The sequence below is a fragment of the Nelusetta ayraudi genome, unplaced genomic scaffold, assembly GCF_046127955.1.
Source record: "Nelusetta ayraudi isolate G7.1 ecotype Tasmania unplaced genomic scaffold, CSIRO-AGI_Nayr_v1 ptg000026l, whole genome shotgun sequence".
NCBI classification, from domain to species: Eukaryota; Metazoa; Chordata; class Actinopteri; order Tetraodontiformes; family Monacanthidae; genus Nelusetta; species Nelusetta ayraudi.
In genome coordinates this window covers 4,654,090-4,677,269 of record NW_027466076.1, presented here as the reverse complement: position 1 = coordinate 4,677,269, position 23,180 = coordinate 4,654,090, and the positions used below count along the sequence as shown (strand labels likewise).

The 23,180-nt window shown below is 44.5% G+C and overlaps 3 protein-coding genes across 12 annotated transcripts in view; 1 reads left to right on the top strand and 2 right to left on the bottom strand.

Annotated features, from left to right (window-relative positions):
- The window catches only part of pum3 (pumilio RNA-binding family member 3), a 224,074-nt gene that overhangs the window by 195,178 nt on the left and 5,716 nt on the right, over positions 1-23,180 (top strand). The gene's annotated exons all lie outside the window — the stretch shown is intronic.
- Positions 456-12,022, bottom strand: tpm2 (tropomyosin 2 (beta)). 8 transcript variants are annotated; one of them, XM_076029232.1, is made up of 9 exons: positions 11,755-12,020; positions 9,073-9,198; positions 7,566-7,699; positions 7,253-7,370; positions 7,027-7,097; positions 6,415-6,490; positions 4,888-4,950; positions 4,726-4,795; positions 456-1,432 (listed from the first exon to the last, which is right to left on the bottom strand). In XM_076029232.1, the coding sequence occupies exons 1-9, from the start codon at positions 11,866-11,868 to the stop codon at positions 1,350-1,352; spliced, it is 855 nt and encodes a 284-aa protein (XP_075885347.1). In that variant the 5' UTR covers positions 11,869-12,020; the 3' UTR covers positions 456-1,349. The 8 variants fall into 8 exon arrangements, with proteins under 8 accessions (XP_075885347.1, XP_075885353.1, XP_075885351.1 ...); XM_076029238.1 differs by lacking the exon at positions 6,415-6,490 and adding an exon at positions 5,466-5,541 and having other exon boundaries at positions 11,755-12,016; XM_076029233.1 differs by lacking the exon at positions 456-1,432 and adding an exon at positions 2,764-3,100 and having other exon boundaries at positions 11,755-12,022.
- tln1 (talin 1) overlaps positions 12,824-23,180 on the bottom strand; it is a 42,935-nt gene continuing 32,578 nt past the window's right edge. For both annotated transcript variants that reach the window (XM_076029262.1, XM_076029263.1), the window contains exons 51-57: positions 22,130-22,235; positions 21,131-21,255; positions 20,706-20,831; positions 20,000-20,065; positions 19,735-19,917; positions 15,478-15,603; positions 12,824-15,317 (exon numbers count right to left, since the gene is read on the bottom strand). In XM_076029262.1, coding sequence (XP_075885377.1) covers positions 15,183-15,317; positions 15,478-15,603; positions 19,735-19,917; positions 20,000-20,065; positions 20,706-20,831; positions 21,131-21,255; positions 22,130-22,235 — 867 coding nt within the window. In that variant the 3' untranslated portion in view covers positions 12,824-15,182. The remainder of the gene's footprint in view (positions 15,318-15,477; positions 15,604-19,734; positions 19,918-19,999; positions 20,066-20,705; positions 20,832-21,130; positions 21,256-22,129; positions 22,236-23,180) is intronic.

The window sequence follows — 23,180 nt, the reverse complement described above, 5'->3', positions numbered from 1 at the left end:
TGAAGAACCGCTGGTCCTCCACATTCAGAGGAACCAGTTGAGGAGGCTCGGCCATCTGGTCAGGATGCGTCCTTGAACGCCTCCCCAGGCAGGTCCATCCAGGAGGCTCCCTACACCATATACCACCACAATAGTGACGGGTCGTTCACGAACAAGCCGGTTCGAAGAGCCGGCTCTTTTTCTCGGGAGCCGAACCGGAAAACGGGTCGATCCACATCCACTGGAAGTGTTGGTCAATCAATCCAAACCTGAATGCAGTGGTAGCTGTTTTGACTGCTGACATGTGTAACTACCGTAGTTTGAAGGGAAATGGAACCTTCATCTTTGCTTCTCTGGTTGCTCTCGGGTGCACCGACTGTTCTAACTCCGACGTCACGGAGACAATTGATACACAAGAGAGAGAAAAATCCCTGGGCATCTTGGATGAAACAGATTTTGTCATAAATGCACGCTCGCAGTATGTAAATATTTTTATTCAAACTTGGACGCCAGAATCACAGCTCCCAGCACTTTTCACAAATGTTGAATGTTGTGTTTTGTTACTTAAAAAGAAATGACAGTGAAGTGGTGGTTGTAAAAAATTGTTGAGGTGTTTTTCCATGTTAAAAAATAAACAGTTATCAAAGGCTTAACAAAACATCTTCTAAACAAAGTATTATTACACATACATATCCTCACTGTTTTTGTTCTGTCTTGTATGTTTGAAAGGAATTAGATCAGTTTTGGAATTGCCGGTGCACTACAGATCCATCTCCATGGTCCACTTCAGTAAGACATTTGTAGTGATCCGATAAGGTATTTGAATAATGACCTTAATGGGGAAAGTATGTGCTTATACAAACATGTATGCATCATCGCGCATCATTGCACCGTCTGCATCTCCCAGGGCAACATGGAAAGAAGATGTACTGTATACTGGGAACTGTTCAGTGTAAAGTAGCAAGGTTTCACAGTAGCTACTTGTGGAAGTGGAAATCACGATCATTGCACCTGGAATTACGAATGAGCTCCGTCACATTCATTAATGTACGTTCTAGAAAAGGCTGACAGCTCTAAAATAAAGGTTTGTGTCCTTTCACTGACTTCGTCGTTTGCACGAGACTTAGACAGAATTGGTTGACCGTAATAATTTTCATACAGTGTATATTTCTTTTCTTTCAGCGATGCAAATTGCTTCAGCTTGACACCTCCCTTGATCGGCAATCCTCACAATTAACAGTTGTAGATAATTCACATAGTTTTCCTCAATAAGGGCCAATTTGCTGGGAGCTTTGGGTCGGAGATTAAACGTGTTTCTCTTTCTTGCGCAATCCTTTTGGATGTGCGATACAAAGCTGTGAAGAGATTTCCTATAAATTGTTGAGTTCCTGAAGGGTTTGGTCCAACACCTGGTGCATACCTAGGTTCTCCTCTTTGGCATGAGCCACTTGTTCTGAAAAAAAAGAACGAATGAAACACGAAATTACTACCGTGCAACAAGATACATTTGCTGTGTAGAGATGAAACAATGATGAAACTTTCTATCAAATCTAGTCAATAAATTATTGAAATTCTTGAATTGAATTGTGTGTCCAGCACAATAAATGCCCAACATTATATCTATAATCAACACAGACCCACTTTAGGGTTGCGACCCACCAGTTGAGAAACGCTGCTCAAAAGTAAGGGATAAAGATGTTAAAGTTTCTCTGAACAGTTTCGACAGCAATTCTGAGGACTGAAATCATAATGATGGACCTGAAAGAGTTCAGAGTTTACATACAAAGCAATAGCAGGACACACCAGTCAATGATGATGGGACCACGAGTTCAGTTAAGAGACTGAAGCTGCTTCCACTCAAGACAGGGATTACCTTTGTCTTTTTTATGTCCTTTACGCAGCTCCGAGTGCACAGCTACTTACTTGGCTGGGATAAAAGAGCTTGTGGCTCTTGGCTGGTAACAGAAATCACAGCCATCGCCATCCATCGCAAGCCACAATGATCACACGTCGGCTGCTTCTCAACAAAGCTGATGTTTTAATGACGGGAGAAACTGCACTGCACGTGCATTTTTGAAATCACTACACCCGCATTTGAGTGTTATCCTGTTATGGTCCTATCCAGATTTAATCCATTTATTTTAATGGAAAACTTCCACAAAAAAAACCCTCCTAGTTTGAGTTGTACAGGCTGCTATTTCCTTCCCTTGCCACTCCCTACCCCTCACGACTTCCGCCTTGTGATTGGCCAACCGCTCGCTGCTACCAGCAGCGATCACTCGGCCACGTTTAAGAAAAAAAAAAAAAAGCCTGCAGAAGCAGAAAATGAGGTCGACTAAAGAGAGAAAGTCGTAGAAAGTCGAGCAAAATGCGACTAAGTTCAGCAAAGTGGGAGCTGGTGTTCGCTGGCATACCAGACACACAAAAGCTGAATAGCTGAAGAGCTGAATAAGTATGTTTTTTGTTGTTGTTTTTTTAATAATAGGACCCCTTTATAAGTCAAAATACGGTCACCCACATAGCGTCATTGCGCTATTATTTTTGAAAAACCTGCAATCGGACTGAACAGACGGAACCTTTCAGTACTTCTGTCCACAAAGGAGCATGTGGCTGTTAATGCAACTATATGCATAAACAGCAATGGGGGGGGGGGGGGGGGGGGCACTTGCACTCATGCCTAAATCGTTTTTTTAACTTCCCTATATTGATTTATAAATGTGAGGTAGAGAAAGAGAAGGGTGAAGGCAGAAAGCAAAGAAGGTGGAAGGAGACAGAAAAGTCAAAGAGCTTTCATACATTTATTACAGCAAAGGGGGAACAAGTGGACACAAACATTGAGAGAATCAGAGGAGGGAGCAGCGCCGCGTGACAGAGACAGAGTTTAACAAAGAAATCAGCAGAGTCGATTTTTTATTCTTCCTTTTTTTTTCTTCCAAATCACCTCCCGACCGTCGCAGTGGAACCCAGGCAAGAGCGAGAAGTGCAGGAGAGTTGAGACGGAAGGAGGGAGCTGCTGAGAGCAAGCAGTGAGAGAGCGTCTACAGAGTAGTCATGTCGTTCAGAGCCAAGTCCAGCTCCTCGCTGAGAGCCTTGCCCTTCAGCTTCTGAGCGTACACTTCATCTGGAGGGGAGGAAACACACACGCACACACACACACACACACACACACACACACACAAAGAACGAAGCATACACAGACACAGAGTGAGGTGAAAGGAAAGGGAGCAGAACATTTTCTCCATAATGTAACATGAGCCTAGTGGCAGTAGCTGCGTCTCCATGACTGTTTATCGCAAAATAAAAGCCATATTTCTAAAATTCTAATTACAATTGCAATTCGCAGGTGTTTCCATTGAATGGTGTGAAGCTCATCAGAACGTAATCCTCATCGAATCTCGTCCCGCCAGACCCCACAGTGAGGAGGATGGAGGTGCAAAACAATTTGCCGTAAATCTGCATTTCCGTGCTGTCTGCTGTCAGACTCCTCCTCCGTGCAACCACAACCCGCCCTTTTCACAGGTCAGTGAACTGGTCACGTGACCCCGTACCTCACGTTCGCTGACGTGTAAATACCAAAAAAAAAAAAGCGTTTCCATGAGACTTTTGCGATATTCCTCAATATGGATACGTCTGAAAAACCTGACGGAAACGCAGCTGGCGGGGCCGCCTGACAGATGCCTGAACAGATAAGGCAACGCGCTCACACCAGCATATCTACATTAACGCACCACATGCAGGTGCTTTGGATAAGAATGACTGACAGAAACGTCCTCTGTGAAAAGCTGCTTTAGATTCCACCAGAGAAGTCACCCTTGTGAACGGAGTGAACGCTTCCTGATGTGCCAAAGACACCAGTGCCCCTGCAGTGCGAGTGAAAGGTTCCAGTGCGTGCATTCAGCAGCAGCAGCAGCATGCAGTTAACAGGAACTCGTCTGTTCCGCTTGTCTTTCGCCCAGGGGGAAGCCCCCTAACCAACCACTACAAATAAAGTCAAGAGTGAAGTAAAATAAAGAGCACTCTGGTTTGCTGCAGTTTGCACTTTTTAAATTTAAAACTTGTGAACTTCTCCTCCGCCAAACTCAGAGGTATTTGAGCTTGAATGTTGCCAATCAATTAATCAATCAATCAAATTTAGGATTTAACATGAGATTTGTTTGTTGCTTCTCTGGAAGGTTTTGACATTCGATGGTTGTTGTCAGCAGGCTGCTGTGCTCCGCTTTGTGAAAGGTGTTGACTTGAGTGCACGCTGTCACTCTCTAGGTTGGAAAGAGGTGGAAAGTAACATGAGCGCCACCAGTCAGTGGTTACCCAGTGTGCAACAGTCACCTTAAAAACTTGTTCACGCAATTTTGTTCCGTTTTCATTTCAACCTGAAGTTTTTTTTTTTTTTTTACCTTTTTGTGTTTTTTTGTTTTTTTGCCCTGTCCATTTTACTGTCGATTCAAATCAGTTTCCTCCAAATTGAGTTTGTTGTATTGCCTTCCTTGGTCCATAATGTATTTTCTGATCCACCTTTATCAAGTGGAGCCACAAGCAGAAGTTTTCCAGTGTCTTTGAGGCCTTTAATGCGGAAGCCAATCGCCATCGACTTTAAATCGTGACACACCGATCCCAAATGATTATTGGCTGTCAGACGCTTAGATTTACTTTGTTGGATTTCAGAATTTGACGATACCGACCGGAAGATGATTACTTTTCAGCTATTCAGTATGCATGTATTTGCCCTACAAGTGAGTGTTGGAGTACCTTCCAAATCATCGATGGTCTTCTCCAGCTTGGCCACAGACCTCTCGGCAAACTCTGCGCGGGTCTCAGCCTGCGGTACAGACGGCAGCCGTGTGTCACTTCACGGTAAAAAAAAAGTATAAAAACAAAACGAAACCAATATTTGACGTTCAACGTGCTCACCTCTTTGAGTTTGTCAGTGAGGACTTTGATTTCTTCTTCATATTTGTCCTCCTTTTGTGAGTACTGCAATCCAAACAGAACAGCAGTCAGAGGTCAAGCGTGTCATATATTTTCAAGAAGAAAGAGCGACATCAAGTGGTTGCATTTTAGATTGCAGCGTCTTTTGGTCTCATTCCCCTCCTGAACTTGTCAATGAACTACAATGGCCTGCGCGGCCAAACCTGGACACCTCGTCCACCTTCTTCTTTGTTGGTTTATTTGACGACACAAGCGTTCACCCTAATTATGACACGCGCTGTCAGGCAGCTGGATTGTCCACACCAGGCTTCCTTAGAAATATGGTGGTGCAGGATGGCAGCTCACTGGGACCAAGACCCTGATCTATGTATATTCTTATTCATATATATGAGAACTGTTCTAACGGTAGGAAAACCAAGTTACTTGTATTGCGCTGCGAGTGTACACTTTTGTTTATGTTTCTTTGGGCAGTAGATTAAGCTTTTACTAATATAAAAATCAGTACTTTAGAGCAGTTAAACAGGTCAGCCGTGGTCTAAGTCCTCTGTTCCATTTTGTACCTTCTCAGCCTGGGCTTCCAGTGACTTCAAGTTGTTGGTAACATTTTTCAGTTCTTCTTCAAGGTCACCTGATTTGCTGCACATTGTAAGAGGGAGAGGGGGAAAGCAGAAGAAGAAGAAGAAGAAGAAGAAGAAGAAGAAGAAGAAGAAGAAGAAGAAGAAGAAGAGGAAGTAGAAAAAGAAACAATGATTGGAAAAGCTGCAGCTGGGAAGGAGAGACCGGACGGCGCTGGAATGGCAGCTCCTCACACACAGCAAGGGTTGAAGGACATGCAAGGTCAAAGGTGGAGGGGCTGCAGCTCACTGCATGCAAACCCCCAAATCCAGTCTATCTGGATTGAGCTGTATTATTACATCGTTTTGTCTTTGTACCTACCAACCAAGATTAAAAAAAAACCTGTTACTGTTATTGTTGCAATTTTCTTTTAAAAAAAATTATATATATATGTATATAGAATTTATTGAAAACACATGGCTTGGGTTTAAAAATGTTCATCTATGATGTTTCTTCTTGGACATTCATGAAAGTCTTAGTTTTAATCTTTAGCTTTTGCAGGGAAAGTGTGTGTTGTCCAGTGCTCTTCTGATGTTCCATATTTCAAAGTGCATGAAGGCTCTGTTGTCTGCTTTTGTGGAGGGGACGGCCACATCATCATCTGTTCAACACAATCTGGGCAAAACTTGACTTTGTGGGTTTGTTGTTTGTCTTGGGTTCACTTTTATCCGACTTAACTTTGTGAAAGAGAGTTTAGAATTTCTAGCAATCAAAGTAGAAACCTTTCAATTGTTATTGGCTAAGCCTGAATCATACAGCGTGTCATACATGACACAGTTAAAAAAAAAAAAAAAATCAAGTGTAAAGTGGAGGAAGGGGTTGAGAGTTTGCAGTCTGGAGGAACAGAAGGTTGGACTTATAAACACACGGTGGTGTGCTTTCTACAGTAAGTACCTTCTCTTCTCCGCACAACATGGACTTCAAATTCTGCTCCATGAGCCTGAACTCCTCGTCCATCTCCCCCGTTCGGCTGCAGGTGTTAGTCCAGGATGTCAGGGGTGCGAGGGGACAAATTCCATGCAGACAGTGACGGTGAGTCAAAGCAGTGCATTACACATTCAAACCAACTTTGTGAAAAAGCAAAATGCACGTCCAACGTGACTAATGTTGCCGGTGTTTAGCTGCACATGGCAACCAGGAGTCATTTAAGCTACAATTTGATTGGACTTTCTGATGCTCCCTCTTTAAGTTTCCATTCGTATTCTTTTGGCCAAAGTTAGTGAATTTCTTCTGTGGTGCTTGAGACTAATTTGCTGACAAGAATATTTGTACCAGTTTTACTAATTTTGTTCTTGATATATCAAATCATTATTACTGCAATGGAAAAGAATGAGTAAAATAATGCCTCCAAAAAATAATACATTTGAAGTTGCTAAGAGCCCATGCAACAGGTGAACGTGCAAGACCAGAGGTTGTCAAGTGGGCGATCGTGTTACAGCTGCCTTCGCAAGGTGCACGGCTGCTCAGGTGTCACGGTGAGCTTCCACGATGCTGATGTTTACTCACGCCTCAGCCACCTCAGCGCGCTCCTCTGAACGCTCCAGGTCACCCTCAAGGATCACTAGTTTGCGTGCAACCTGCAACCATTCAATACACACACACACACACACACACACACACACACACACACACACACACACACACACACACACACACACAGAGGCGCTCTCAGTGATACTGCAGGGGTCAGGCGACGACGGTTTTTCAGTGACGCTGTTTGTTTTTGCCAAACCTCCTCGTATTTCCGATCGGCCTCCTCAGCGATGTGTTTGGCCTCTTTCAGCTGCATTTCCTGGATCTCCATTTTCTCCTCATCTTTGGATGCTCTGTTCTCTATGACTTTCATCCCTCTGAATGAATCAATGAATCAATGAATAAATTAAACAAAACCGAAACCATAATAATGCTCCTGCATCGCATGGTTGGGAACTACCTTTCGATATTGAAAATGTCTTGGGAAATATTTACAGATTATTTATCAATGACAAAACAAGCAAACTAGACATGAATATCCACTTATGATTGTCTGGAGAAGGACCAGTTACCTCTCGCTCTCATCTGCGGCCTTCTCTGCCTCTTCCAGCTTCTGCAGAGCCGTCGCCAGCCTCTCCTGAGCTCGGTCCAACTCCTCCTCAACCAGCTGGATGCGTCGGTTTAGGGAGGCCACCTCGGCCTCGGCCTGCGGAGGGCAAACAGAGGGAGAAAGACAAAGAATAAGGGACGTAAACGATCAAAATATGTATTTAATGACAGTTTTAAATTGTTCAACTCAGCCTTGACACGAGGACTGTTGTTGTTGTTGTTGTTGTTGTTGTTGTTGTTGTTGTCTTAGCAGCTTAGCTTGTTTTAGGTGTGTTATTTTGGCTTTATCTGCAGACTTATACCAATATTTAACTACTCAAAACACCGTTTCCATGGTCGTAAACTGTGGTAAAGTTCCGATATTGACGTTGTTTCTACATCCGGTTAGGCTTGAAAATGGTGTTTTATTACTCGTTTTCTGTGATTATCCTGCGTGGAGTTGTTTTTACACCACATTGACTGGGAACCAATTTTCACCATTAAATACCGCATTCTAATGCGGAAGTGGACCTAATTAATTGATTCCGTTTAACTTCCGGTCGGCGTCGTCGTTTTCTCGCAGCGCTTGGTTGGTGTTTTACCCCCTTCCGGCCCTGCCGCTCCATATCCGCCTCCATCTGCAGCAGCTCGGCCCGGTCCTCCGCATCGTCAGCGGCTTGTTGCAGGCTCAGAATTTTTCTCCTAACAGCGTCTATTGACGTTAAGGCCGTCATATTGGCTGGAGTCAACTTCGCTGAACCTCGTCGTTTACGGCGTTTCCTTGGTAACCGACTCAAACGGACTTCTTTTTCCGGTTAGAGCTTTCACAATAAAACGAGCAAAAGTTGCACGGTTTATTTTGAAACGACGTAGCGTACAGTTATTTGTAAGGAGGCTATAGCATAAGCATTAAGCTGGTACTTTTATTATTAAACCTGGGAATCCTCCTTAAAGAAAATAATTGTGTCCACGCATGCCGTGCTGCATCAGCTGTATTTTTGATTTGATGTGTGTTAAAACACTGGTGAACCCTGGTTTAATAATATGCTTCAGTACACTGTGTCGAAAATTAATCTTAATTTTTTTTTTCCAGTCACATGCTCAGCTGAACTCCTACTAGCAAAACCCCAGGTATGTTTATGAGAAGATGTCAGACTTGTGGGAGCGAGTGAGCACCGCTCACAGCAGCAGGCACCCCGCAAGTCAACAAATTCTCAAATTCATTTCCATCTTTGGGAATATCTCAGTAACACAGCACGCAGCATCGTCACGCTGCTTTCCTCCCAATACAACTCTGGTGTTTGGCACTATAATTGGTCATAATGTAATTTTGAATAACTATTCAAAATTACTGTCCTTGAAAGTTTTTTTTTTGCTTTATGAGAATGACCTGGACTCTTTCAATTCTATCAATTTAATGTTTTTTGATTTGTTGAATTATATATTTTTTTTTTCAAAGTTTTTGACAATGCGCATTTTGACTTCACTCACGTCTGTTGCTTTCTTCTCGGCTTGCTCCAGCTTTTCCTGGGCATCCTTTAACGACTCGGAGTATTTGTCGAGCTCATCCTCGACTCCCTTCAACTTCTTCTGCAGACCCAGCAGCTCCTCCTCCAGCTGCACACAAACACACAAAGGGAATTTAAGAGGTATTTGAGAGCAATGTCAGGAAAAGAAAATAGCTCGGTTAACTTTATGCTTCAACACTCGTTGCAGCAGCAGGCTTATATCAGAAATTGTGTTGGGAAATTTTGTGCTTTAAGAAGAAGACAATTGGTGAGGAAAACAATGTCGAACAAATCTGCAACTGTACTGGGATCAGCATCAGTTGACTGATGCTGAGAGGACTGCAATCTTTCCGGAAATGGACTGCAATGCAAACACACTGTGTTTAAGCCTCTCTCATCATATGTCCGTCATGCCACGCCACTGGCGGACGTAGCCCACGGGCACCTATGCGCTAACACACAAGTAAGTCTGCTAAGTGTATGGCGGTTAATGAGTCTGATATATTTATAGTGCAGAGGCAAGCAAACTATTCCAACCATTAGTGACATCAGATATGTAGCTGACCCAATACATTAAGCCCATATCTGGTTACAGTATGATCAGAACTTATTAATGAGAAAGAAGCAGCTGTCACGGCCATTTTTCTGTTGGATCCACAGGTAGCATTAAACCAGTCTGCTGGTCTATTTTTTAGTTATTTACTTATTTTATGGACGTGATATCAACATAGGGTACATAAAATATTTCAATGATTTGATCTATTAGTTGTTGCAGTACCATTGCGTAGAAATACCTGAAAAATACTTGATTCATCGTTAAATTCGATCAAGCATTTAAGTATTTTGTGTAATAAAATCACCGAGTGCGTCACGTAAAAAGTGAGATTCCAGACCGTGAAAACCTCAGGAGCAGCGATGGCACCGGTCGATTACATATCGCTCCTCTGGCTGTAAACACGAACGGGACCCCTGACAATGTTGAGCTATAAAAAGCCAATTGCAAACGACGAGTGATGCAGCCCAACTACAATGTCCACCCCCAGAACAAATGTCCTTTCTGCATCACTTCTGACTGTCTGCCCAGCCTGTAGCCATGTAAGGCCTCCCGGTCGCAAATAGCCCGTGGGCGAGCTGATCCCACAATCCACGTTGTGAGACCAGCCGCCTCAACTGTCTTTCCGCGAGAAGCAACAATTCAAAGGAGGTGATGGGGAGGAGGAGGGGATGTGCACGGAAATAGACCCGCCAGTATTCACTGTTCATGGGCAGAGAGGATTGATTGTGTCGGCTTGACGCTGTGCGAGTTCCAAACTGGGATCCTCCGGGGACAAAGCGCTATGCTGACAACTGCAGCCGCTACCGGTCATCTACCTGATAGATAGACAGATAGATAGAAACTTTACTAATGCCTCGAGGGAATTCCTTCAGGGAAAATTTGGGTTCCAGGAGAAGCAACACCAGCAAAAATCGCATCATCGATACAATAAAAACTAATAAAAAAAAAAAAACCTGCATCATTACAAAAAAAAAGTTGTGCGAGTTCCAAACTGGGATCCTCCACGGAGAAAACGCTATGCAGACGACTGCAGACGCTACCAGTCATCTACCTGTGGGAGATGCGCAAGTGGGATCCACACGTGGACATTAGCCTCGTGTTTCCACCACGCTACCACTCGTTCCTCCTCGCGCAGCTGAAGCCGGCGACAAGGGGCTCGACCTGCACGGTGGAAGGTCTACGTTTGGTCCACGGTCACAGACTTTCGTCGTACAGACGTGTTCACCATCACGATCTCAACGTCAAAGATTGAGTTTTGTAGTGTGTGGGTTAAATGTATTGTTGTAATGCTGTAATGTTGTACGTCAAAGCTGGTAGCTGGCTTGCTGAATATTTCAATCCTCGTATCCAAATCCAATAGATTTAGGAAATCCGATGGGTATGCAAGGTCATACCGATGAACTACCTCTTGTCCTTGTTCATGTTCCGCCTCTTTTGTGACTGGTATTGCTATTTTTGTTATTGTTTGTGCAACAATTTTCCAAATGAGGTGAGAGTTATGCCTGGTGAACTGCTAGGGAGAGGGGGGGGGGGGAGTGGAATTTTTTTTTTTTTAAAAGGCATTGTATTGTATCATAGATTTCGTTGTTTCTTTTGTCAAGACATGTTTCGGCGGAGCTTCCGCCTTCCTCAGAAGCTCTGCCGAAACATGTCAAGAAGGTACGGCAAACAAAAAAAAAAACCTTGTCCTGACAAAAGAAACAACGAAATCTATGAAAAATGAAGACATAATGAACACAATCAATATATTCTATTCTATCATCGAAAATTGGTGAATTAAAAAAAAATCGTGATTTTCCAAAAATGTGTCTCTCTCTCTCTCTCTCACTCTGTGTGTGCGTGTGTGTGCGCGCTATCTGTGCGTACACAAGACAAGACCAAACTATGACATACCACACTACCTGTTGGTGCTTGACTACCTGACTGCCAAATATCTGCCAAGCCTCCAACTCAGGGACGTCGCACATCCAGCTGGAGTCAACAAACTAGCGCCTTGTGACACATTTAAAAAAAAGAAAAGAAAAGAAAACTTGATAATACACCCCATCCTTTCACCACTCAGCGCTGAGGAGGCCAGTGATGGAGCCCCAGCAGGTGGTCACCGTGTACCTGCTTGCATTTATCCTCGGCTCCCTTCTTGTCGCCCTCGGCCTGCTCGGCCCGGTCGATGGCATTCTCCTTATCCAACTTCAGCATCTGCATCTTCTTCTTGATGGCCTCCATGGTTTCTGCTGGTGGTGGTGCGGTCTTCTCGGTGAGACGATGGGGGGATGAAAGGTATCCGGACGGAGAGCAGGGGGCACCGGTGGGTCCTGGAGCAGCAGCAGCAGCACGTCCAGCTGGTCTGAGAGTCTGGCAGGGAGTGAGCGCGAGAGAGGAACAGCCCACCAGCTGCACCAGCTGCACCAGCCCCGCTCGGCTTTCTTTTTTTTTTTCCTTTCTTTCTTTCCCTCCCTCCCTCCTCTTCCTCTTCTTCTTCTCCTTGATCCACACGCACGGGAACGTTGTCCATATTTAGGCAGCAAGAGAGGAGGCGTCCGTGTCTCATCTTTAAGCACTGAGTGCCAAGACACAAGTTCAGTCGGAAAAACATTCAACTTTTAAAGTGATTGTTTGTGAAGACGAGTGAATTAAAATCTTTTGTAACCCAAAGCATTTTTTTTTTCTTCTTCTCAATTTGGCACTCATACTTCAATATGTTTAGTATGTACATACACACTACCAGCCAGAAATGTGGCCACATACCTCTGATTTAACGGTGTTTCTTTCATTTTCATGACTATTTACATTGTAGATTGTCACTCAAGGCATCAAAACTATGAATGAACAATGAATACTCTATAACCTCACAATAAAACACTTATTCATATCAGCATTATGTAGATAACTAAATAATCCCGCTGTTCATAACATGTAAATATCTTGTTTTTCCATCTTATTCTATAAATATTTTATTTCTATTTCTTTCATGAATCTCTTTGCACTACTTTTTGTTGCTGTAATGATGCAAATTCCCCCCAATGTGGGATTAATAAATGCATTCTATTTTATTTTCCTCTGAAATATGTGATGCAAAAAAAACGAAAAGGCTTGAGGTAAAATAAAAAAAGGGAGGCAAAAGGAAAAAAATTAAATTGTGAAGTGTCCGTTCGATCCAACACAGTGCAAATACAGCAACTTGTTTTCACTGTGAAATGGCTTTATTGAATACAAATCTGTTACAGTGTGCATGAGGTGGTTCTCCTTAACGCCATTACATTTATGCCAAGAATAGAAAAAGAAAACAGCCCACATCAAAGCTGGTTGAAAGCCGAGTCAACTTTTTTTTAATCAAGCAACGAAGCTGTGATATGTTTTACTTGATCAAAAAACAAAAACAAAAAAAAATAACATCCGCACGAGGAGTAAAAGCGAGATACTGATTTCATTTTTATGTTATGTTAGGTCAAAATGTGAACAGAACAGAAGGCAATACTCTGCGTGATTACAGTCGTTTGTGTAGGAGGCAAACCGATTCCAATGTGCTGCTTTGTTCTAAAACAAAAATTCATACATCGCCGTAAAAAATAAAGGTGCAGTGAAAGCGAAGCATTGAAACCACGTTGAGACAAAAAGCTCGGAATGAAGTGCTCTCGGAAGGGTAATGAGGAATTTCATTACGAAGGCACTTTGATAAGCACTCGGAGCAAAAAAAAAAAAAAAAAAAGAGGAGAAGAGGAAGGAAGTGGAAGCTCAGAAATAGGAAGTCATAATAATAATAATAATACGTAAAGCAGCAGTTGGCCAAAACGATCCGAGAAAAACAAAACAAAAACGGAAAAAGCATCCAGGACTTTAACACTGAGCACCCATATACAGTCAACACGACAACATGGAGTTAAATATATGGCTTTTGTAATCTTTACAGTCTTGTCATCCAGGCCTATTATATATACTGGAGCTGCTTCTATTAAAAATACTGACATGAGAAATAAACGACTACTAATATAGAAAAAAAAAACCTTTGGAAGATAGAAACCATTAGACTTTTTTTTTTTTTTTTTTTTTTTTGCTTTTTATAGCTGAATCTTGAAAAAATAAAAGTGTGGTGGTGGGGGCGGGGGAAAGGCGGGAATAGCCGACGCGCACGCACACACACACACACACGTTTCTTCATGCACAGACACTCGCACATACGCACCAATAAAAATGTTGCCTTAGAAAAAAATTTTTTTTTGCATAGAATATACATCATTTGCATAGAGGAAGAAAGAAAATAAAAATTCTCACTGTTTTCCTTTTGCCTTCATATCTGAAATGTACGAAAGAGGATTAAGGCCACAAGAACAGAAAGAAATATGACAGGAAGGAGATTTTTACTGAAGTTTTCATTTCGAGTTCTGAGTTTAAATATTGTGAATAAGGTCGACGTAAAAAAAATACGAAATTTTGCGAAGTCGACGTAAAAAAAAAAAAGAGTCGAAATTACATGAATAAAGTCAACGTTAAAAAAGAAATTTTGTGAATAAAGTTGACGCAAATAAAGTGGAAACTTTGTGAGTCCGATGGATGGTGGATGAACCCAGTTAGGCACAGTTCAAATTTATTCTCGACATATTGACTTACTTCATGTTGACATTAATTGCAAAAAGACTCTAATCTCAAAATTTCAACTTTATTCTCGTAACTTGAAAAAAATTTCTTAATCTTAATTTTTTTTTCTTGTTGTGGCCCTCATCCTCTTCCGTAGCAACACGACTGAAGTCCCGGCAAGGAGAGTGAGCGTGGACGCCGCAGAGTGTGTGGCGAGCGCAGAAGGAGAAAAAGATATGTATGGTGTTTTTTTTTTCCATATACTGAAAAAAGGAGGATTGCATCTTGCTGAGAATTCAACCAAGCACGCTGATTTTGCTGCGTTGTTGAAGTCATGTCAATTATCAACGTGGATCATTTCTGGCTTTTAAAGAATTTAAATTAAAACTATTTTTATTCCCCTGACATGGGGTCGGCCGATGTGACGCTTCTGACCCACAATTCACGCCGAAAGCGTCTGCGGCGTTCCCGAAAGCAACGGCGCCGCCTTGGAGAAACACGCGGCTGTTTTATTTGTTCACGCCACATGCGAGGCCACCGCGTCAATGGCTGCAGGTCGAATGGTTCAGGCAGGAAGTCAATGATGTGCAAACACGGCGGATCCGGTTGATTTTCATCATAATGTACAATTTAGCTAGATTTTGGTTTTATATGTGCTGCTGGATTTTACTGTGAAAGGTCAACGCGACGCATCGGCTTCAACTCTGTTCAGTTCGGCTGTCAAACAATGAAGCAGATTTCACTTTAAATTTGAAACTATGATGAACAAAATGCGGCTAAGAGAGTTTTGTTTCACGGCAAACGAGCTCCAGGGTTGTTGCACAATCTTGCCATCCTGGCGAATCAGCCTGAACCCTCTCTGAAAGGAGGTGCGGGGAGGTCAGGGAGGGGGTGGTGGTGGTGTTATGGAGGTTGGTCGAGAGACTCCTGCCGCTGCTCCTCCCTCCCCTGAGGGCGAGAGAGCTTCACTGCTCCTGGCTGTCGTCCCGCAGCTCCGACGGCAGGAACTTGTTCTGCTGCTGGCGGATCATGGCCAGCTTCTTCCGGGCCTCGTCCAGCTCCCTCTCCTTCCGCAGCATCTCCTCCTGAGCCGCGATGATCTGACGCACAAACACGACACCACACAATCACCACTAGTGACCGCTTGTGCTACATTGGCGTTTCTCAACTGGTGGATCAACCAAGTGGGTCCCGAAGCCGCTTTGATTGATTGATTGTCGCAGCTTTTTTTTGAAAAGGGAAGAAATTCGTTGTCCTCACCTGAGCGATTCCTCCCACCATCTTGCTCTTGACCACCACGGCCTGGTCGTCCTCGGCATCGAAGGCGGCCTTCTGGGCGGCTTTCACCAGGTTGTCCGACGCTCTCTTCACAGCATTTCCAGCAGACTGGAGGATAGATAGAGAGATAGAGAGATAGAGAGATAGATATACTTTATTGATCTCCACGAGAATTACGGCTCATGCGCTTCACACCATTCAATGGGAACACCTGCAAACCGCAGTTGTACTTTGTCGAAATTTCAGAAATCTCGCCTTCATTTTGCGAAAAACTCCAATGGAAACGCAGCTGGAGAGAGAACGTAATGTAAAAAATGCTTAAACTTGAAAACTGCCGAGTGAAAGAATGAAAACTGAATGGAGGGCGCTTTAGAATGGTTTGAAATGAGCTTACAAACAAACATGCGAAACCAGATTGAAAGCGACAGTTGCGACAGAGACTCGGGGTGGGGTGGGGGACATCTCGAGCTAAACCAGCACAGCGCAATGTGTCTTTTGGGCAGCAAGTCCAGGAAAGGCAATGAAGAACTTCCAGCGCAGCTCAGAGAGAAAACCAGAAGACTTTTTTTTTTTCACGCTTGGGCGCGTCGGCGCAGCTGTAAAAGGCAACAGGAGGCAGGCGGCCTGCTCCACATCACATCACCAGAGCTAAACATTGCTCCCATTGGTCAGCGCACATCAAACACAGAGGGAAGAGAGGGACTTTTCTCCTTTTGCGGCACTGTGGATTTGAAATCAGACACTGAGAGCAGCAGCAGCAGCAGAGGAGGAGGAGGACAGTCGCACAGGAATTGTTGTCTTTTCCCGGAATGTGACCTGCAGCACTGGTCTAGAACCACCACCTACATCCACCTAAAACCATCTAGAACCAACTAGGACCACCTAGAATCACCCTAGAACAACCCCAGACCCACCTAGAACAACCTAGAACCACCCCAGAACCACCCTAGAGCTACCTAGCACCGCCCCAGAACAACCTAGAACCACTCCAGAATCACCCTAGAACCACCCCAGAACCACCCTAGAGCTACCTACCACCGCCCCAGAACAACCTAGAACCACTCCAGAATCACCCTAGCACAACCCCAGAACCACCTAGAACAACCTAGCACCACCTCGAACCACAAATAATCACCCTAGAACAAGTTAGAGCTACTGTACCTAGTACCGCCACAGAACAACCTAGAACCACTCCAGAATCACCCTAGAACAACCTAGCACCACCAAAGGGCCACCTAGAACATCGACAGAACCAGCTAGAACCACTCCAGAATAACACTGGAACCACATAGAACCACTCCTGAACCATTTAGTCCAGGGTTGGGCAAACTTTTTGACTGGTGGACCACAGAGGGTTCAAAAATTTGCCAGAGGGGCTGGAGCAGCAGCAGATGGATGGACATGACTCTCAAAACACTGAGAAAACCAGCTACTCACTTTAGACGTGCAATGTCTTTTAAGATTGAATTTTAATGACTATGATGGAAAAAGGGGCTAATGAGTTAAATATGACTATAATTCATGGGTACGTGAACATGTTCAAATTGGAGGCTAAAGTGAAAGAAATCATCTTTAAAATAAACTGTACATTGTAATGCTACACCCACCAAAGTCAGCGGTGGGGTGTGGGGGGTGGATTTGGAGCAGGGGAGAGCGGTGGGGGTGCGGGGGAGAGTGGTGGGGGTGCAGGGGATAGCCACTGGCGTCAGCCGCTGGCGTCAGCCACATGGCAACAATTCCTGCTGGAGATATATTAGGTTTTTGACAGCGACACAAGCGTGTGAGAGGTTCCAGCCATCCAGTAGCTAAGACAAACCTGGAGGAGCTCCTTCACTGCTAGGCTGCTGCTCACTGACACACTCAGGAGCCATCAGGCTCTTTAACACAACACTGGCAGTTGGTGTGTGTGTGTGTGTGTGTGGAGGGAGGGGGGTACAAGAGTGAGGTCCCACCCAGTTTTGGCAGTTTTGCGCTCACTTTCATTCTTTATGTACTGCCACTACCCTGAATTGGTTTTATATTTTGATTTCTCTGCGCGTTCTCCTCACACACCATGGGGCCGCATGAGTAACAACATTCCAATGTACGTCTCATATATTGTAGGATTGACCACAAAGCGACCTTGAACCTTGCACCTCAAACATGCACTTTGCACATCTTGTAATTATTCTTTTACTCTGTATCTGTATTTTATCTGTCTACCTATACATTTGCGATGCGTTTGAGGCCACGTTACCGAGCGGTGGATAATTGCTACCCCCCTCCCCCCGCCCCACCCGGCTTTTCTAAAAAGCACGGCGGCGAAGAGAAGAGGAGCGAGGATGCTTGGGGTTTAATCATAGGTCAGGGTTTATGTTTCCAGTTCTGGTTGCCATGGACTGGCTGGACTGGACTGGACCGCTCCACCTCCTGGTGGTGGTGGGCGGATTGTTTCCACAGCTCCTGCCTGCCTGCGCAGACATAAATGTATGGGAATTACTGCAGTGGCAGCTGCAGGACCAGAAGAGGAGGAGATAAGCCACTGCTGATTGGATGGGAGAATATGAGATGGCTGGGTGGTGGTGGGGGTGGGGGTTGGGGGGGTGGTTGGGGTGGTTGGGGACAGAATGATGTGCTCGCCCGCTAACCTTAAAGAAAGATAGTATTTTTGGGTGGATGAGGCGAAATGAGATACTTACAAGTTTCTAGCCGGGGACTTAACGCTTCGGTCACATGTAAAGGTCATGACGAGCGTTTCTACACTACATCATTGCCCAAATTAAATGGCGACTTCTAGACGACTATTAGTTTGCGGCGTTTCCCACAGGCAGCGTTTTTATTTTTTTTCGAGGTCAAAGTCGTTTCAGAGCGGCCAGAGGGGGAGGGGGGGGGCTTTTAAAGGAGCACAGAAGGAAAGTCCATGGAATGTAAACTGAGCAAGGTGCTAAGAAAAAAGCTCTCACCCAGCCTGCATTGGGGCTAGAGCAAGCATGGGCAACCTACGGCCCGGGGGCCATAGGCGGCCCGTTAAGCTTTTTAATCCGGCCCACCAAACTAGAAAGCGTTACATTAATGGCGAGGAAGTCAAAAATAGCTGTATTTCATCCAATTTTTCAGTTCATTTTCAATTGACATTAAAGCAACTTGTAGATTTTTTCCTCCAATGAGGCGGCTCACCAAAACACTCCATCCATCTGCTGCTGCTGTGGATTAAATTTGGGTCGCAACTTCATGATAGTTGAGTTACAGTTGAGAAGCAGTGGTTTAGAGAAGTCGCTTTAAATACAGAACCAATTTTTACGCTAAGAAACACTGCTTTCTGTCTGGTGAAGCGTGTGTGTGTGTGTGTGTGTGTGTGTGTGTACACATACACGACAGAGGAGGGAACCCCCACCTGCTCTCATGCAGGCTACACTGATCCTACAGCAGCAGCTCATGCAGACCCCGCAGCTCACCTGAACTGTCCAGCACACACAGAGCTCGTCGGTGCTATTAGTAGCCTGCTCTTTCAGAAGCTCAGCTGTTGCAGAATGTCATTGTTTGCTGGGCAGGTACGGGACGTCTGAATCACTGGCATGGATGAGATCATGCCACTCGACACGAGCCAGCTGGGATCGGGTGTCGCGGGATTAGGGGGCGAGGGAGCTAATTTTGGCTCTGAATTGAGCCGAGAACCCCTGTTCAGATTTGAAACAGAGTCCAGGTCCCACTGATGCAATGCTTTACAGCCTTCGTGCCGAAAAAACAACTTCAATATTGAAAGATTGAGTGGCTATAACAGTCTCATTAACAGTTTTACAATACACAGGTACTACCCGAATAATTAGAATAGCAAGTAAAAGTTGTTTTATTTTGGCAATTTAACATAAAAGATGAAAGCAACACATTTTATTGAGCCATTCCACGCAAATTGACATCTCAAGCAGTTCCTTGTTGTAAATTTGCTGATTAAGATTTTCATCTTATTAAAACCACAAACCCACAAACTCAGAAAATTATTATAAAATTTGAGTTTGTTTTTTTTAAGCTGCAAGACCTGATCAGCAAAATCCAAAGAAATAAAAACTTGAAATATATTGATTTGCATATTATTTGTTTATATAATATGTCAAACTCACCTTTTAAGTTGAATTGCAGACATACAACAACCTTTTCAGGATATTCTAATTTTCTGGGTAGTACCTGTATATTCACAGCCTGTGAATCAACCCATGAGGTTGATGGATTTCAAGGAGGACCCCCCCCCCCCCCAGTACTGACCTGCAGCCTCTTCATGGTCTGAGAGTCCTGGTCAGCCTTCACCTTGCAGGCCACCAGCAGCTGTGCGGTGGAGGCTGCCACCTGCTTGGCCGAGGAGATGAGCTTCTCCTCGCTGGCATGTCCCTGCACCGCCGAGTTAGCCGCCTCGCACAGGTTGTTGGTCGCGGCGGCGACCATGCGAGCCTGGAGGATTCAAAGCGGCATTGAGAAATGGGAACGTGCTTCGCCGCGTTTCGGGGGTTGAACGTCCGAACGGGACACTCACGGCTGAGATAAGCCCCTGCGACCACTGTCCGTCGTCCACTGCGTTGGTTTTTGAAATGGCTCCCACCTGAAAAGTCAAATTCAAACCACTGTCTCAGAAGCATGGCGGGTTGATCAGCAGGCAAAAGTATAAAAATGAGTGAAAAACTAAATGGGCAGAAGGGAAAATGCTGCTTGTTTTGAGGGACTAATGTGGACTTATAAGTCTATAATTATTATTAATAATCAACTATTTAATTATTTCATTGTTTCAGATTAAATCATATGGAAGTGCATTGCTGCTACATTAGAAAAAAAACAGGGCTCAGTATTAATTATAAGGTGAAAACTATCACGTTTTTATGTGATCATTTTCATGTATTTATGTGGAACTATCAGGTTATTTCCAGAAAATTTCAAATTTTTTCGTGATACTTTTCACTTCCAAGACATTACAATGGTGATGGACAACCAATGAAACTGTCAATGAAATGTCCTGGCAAAATGGATTAAATGCTTTGTGTTTGAGGAACTTGTGTGCACGCACGTTTTTTTTTTTGTTGTTGTAGAAATGCTATCAAATGCTACCGGTAGAAACGCACCTAAAAACGTGTTTCCACTATAAAATTACATACCCAAAAAATAAAACTAAACAGACTGCTGTGTATTGTGAAGACTGACAGATGTGATTCTATCGATGTCGGGGGAGCAGGTTGATCCTGACGTACCTTCCCCTGGGCCACCAGTTCTCTCTGCGCTGCCGAAGCGGCTTTGACCAGGGCGCTGGTGGCGGCGGCGATGGACTTGGCGGCCTCGAGGATCTGCTCCTCAAAGTTCAAGCTCTCGTCAGCCTCCTGTTTACAAGAGAAGAAACGCAACAGCCAATAAACACACCGTTACTGGGTTGTTAAAACAAAAAAAGAAAAACCAGCGGGGCCTCTTGCGCCGACAGGATAAGCACGTCGTCCAGAAATATTTTGAAACTGAAGAATGCTGAAATGCTAACTGGGAGGTGGAGGGAGGGAGGGGGTGGGGGGTGGGGGGGTTGTGTTGCGAAGATGATTCATGCGGTGCAGACGGGCAGCACGACCGGAGCAGGTGACCCTGCCGTGAGGTTAACAGGCTCAGTGTGAACGCTGGCGGCGCCTCTAACCTTGGGCTTGGTCCGTGGCCTCAGCTGCTCCAGTTTCTTGGCAGCCGCTTCAATGGCGGCCGCCGCTCCCAGCAGCTCGTTCTCCGCAATGACCGTGGGGTCCTCGGGGTCGACCCACTCCGTGCCTGAAGCACAAGACACACAGTTCTCACAACATTACTGCCGGTCGGAGGAGGAGCAGGTTAGAATCCGCACGTAAAGTTTGAATTTATTATGCAATGGCGATGTATTTTATTAATGTGCCACCTCAGCCAACAGTCGTGTTTTTACCACTTTACGCCACTTGGCCATGCAGGGGAGGAGGAGCAAAGGCCGTTGAGTATCCGGTGGCTTTCTATTGCTGCTACTGTTTGATTGCTGCCGTCTTCCTCTGCAGTGACTGGGTGATAGTTGGTTGTGCACGGACCTATTGGAAAACTTCTCCCTGCAGCCACCAGGCTGTACAACTGCACTTGATAAAATCACCTTCTTAACCACTTGACATTCCTCAAAAGTTGTAAATGATCCAACTATTCACAAGGTGTAAATATCTTGTTTGTTTTTTCTTACTCTATAAATACTTTTTATTTCCTTATTTCTTTTTTAATTGATATAATTTTCCATCTTTTTTAAATACCTTTGCTGTAATTACGCAAACTTCCCCAATGTAGGATTAATCGTGGGTTTCAATTCAATTCAATTCAATTCAATTCTAAAACTGTGACACAAAGGTATATTTTTCACTCGATGTCTGATCTGATGCTCCACGCTATGCACTTTGCACATACTTGCCTTATTCTTCCTTCTTGACTCCAATTTAAATGTCCGGGTGGATTGAATCAAACTTTTTACAAGAGCTGAAAAATTTTTCTTAAGTGATGGCCGACGTGCAAGACACAACAACCTAACAACCCATTGTGATGCTCGCAGACAGGGACAGCGTAAATAGGAGACTCTGAGCGGGAGCTGCCCGTGTTCTCCCTGCCGCCGGGCTGTTGGAGAGGTCACAGGTCAAGATACCTTTCATGGCCTCGGCCGCCTGGATGAGCTCGGTGACGGAGCCGGCCACGCGCTTGGAGTAGACGGCCAAGTGCTGCTTCAGATCGTGGGAGGGCTTCTGGATGACCTGCGGCCGAGAGGACAAACAAGGTCACGACCCCTTCGCTTTCCCTTTTCACTTTTTTTTCTGTGGTGCGGCATCTTTTTTCCACACCCCAGACGAAACAGGTCACACAGTTTGCTGTTGACGCTTTCTAATGTATACTTGAAGTGCAGTCCGCTCACTTTACAAACCCATAAACCTTGATACAGGCTCTTTTCTCAATACTGATATATCAACTGCACTTCAGACTAAGCGCAATTTCTTTTTTCTGTTGAAACTCATTTAAACGTAGCCAGTTGCAAACCAACCCCCTGTGCTATTTATATCTCAATATTGAATGAGAATAAATGCAGAGCAAGGTAATTTGTTGTCTGGGTGTCACTTGCTATCTTCAGCATGGCCTGGCTGAGCGAGCAGCATGCGACAGGTGCAGGGTATTAACAGGACTCAGCCCAAACCCAGCTCAAGTTCACTTAGATGAGCACAGAAATGCTTTGTGTGTGTGTGTGTGTGTGTGTGTGTGTGTGTGTGTGTGTGTGTGTGATCCTGCCAGACGTCCGGAGTAGAGACGCACTAACGAACATGTTGGGTATCACTAGAGTGACACCTCAGGGTCAGGGGTCAATTCAATCTCAGTGTGAGGGAAGTCATCTGCAGGTCAGTGGCGGTGCTGCATTCATGGCTAGGCAAAGTGACGTCTATATACCACTGTCCAGTGGTGTAGTGGAGGGTGTACGCGGGTGTACGCACTATACCCACCTATCTGTCAGTCAGCGTTGCGTACACCTACTTCTCAATCCCCTCATTCATTATTGTCTACGAGCCAAGTGGTCTGATTTTTTTCCCGTAGGATGGTGAGGGCATTACTTGCTTGAACTGGCTAGTACTAGTTGCCTTGGTTGATTAGAAGGAGGTTTGTTTGGTGAAATTCAGGCATGAGGAAGACTGACAGTGGCAAACTCTGGCCTA

Bases quoted from the DNA above. Each gene is read 5' to 3' on its own strand.
- tpm2 (XM_076029233.1), bottom strand. From the start codon at position 11,868: ATGGAGGCCATCAAGAAGAAGATGCAGATGCTGAAGTTGGATAAGGAG. The intron at 6,491-7,026 runs GTGAGTAAACAT...TAACACCTGCAG, and splicing joins CGCGCTGAGGTGGCTGAGGC to CCGAACGGGGGAGATGGACG. The intron at 3,101-4,725 runs GTACTCCAACAC...CCTCCCCTCCAG, and splicing joins GACCATCGATGATTTGGAAG to ATGAAGTGTACGCTCAGAAG.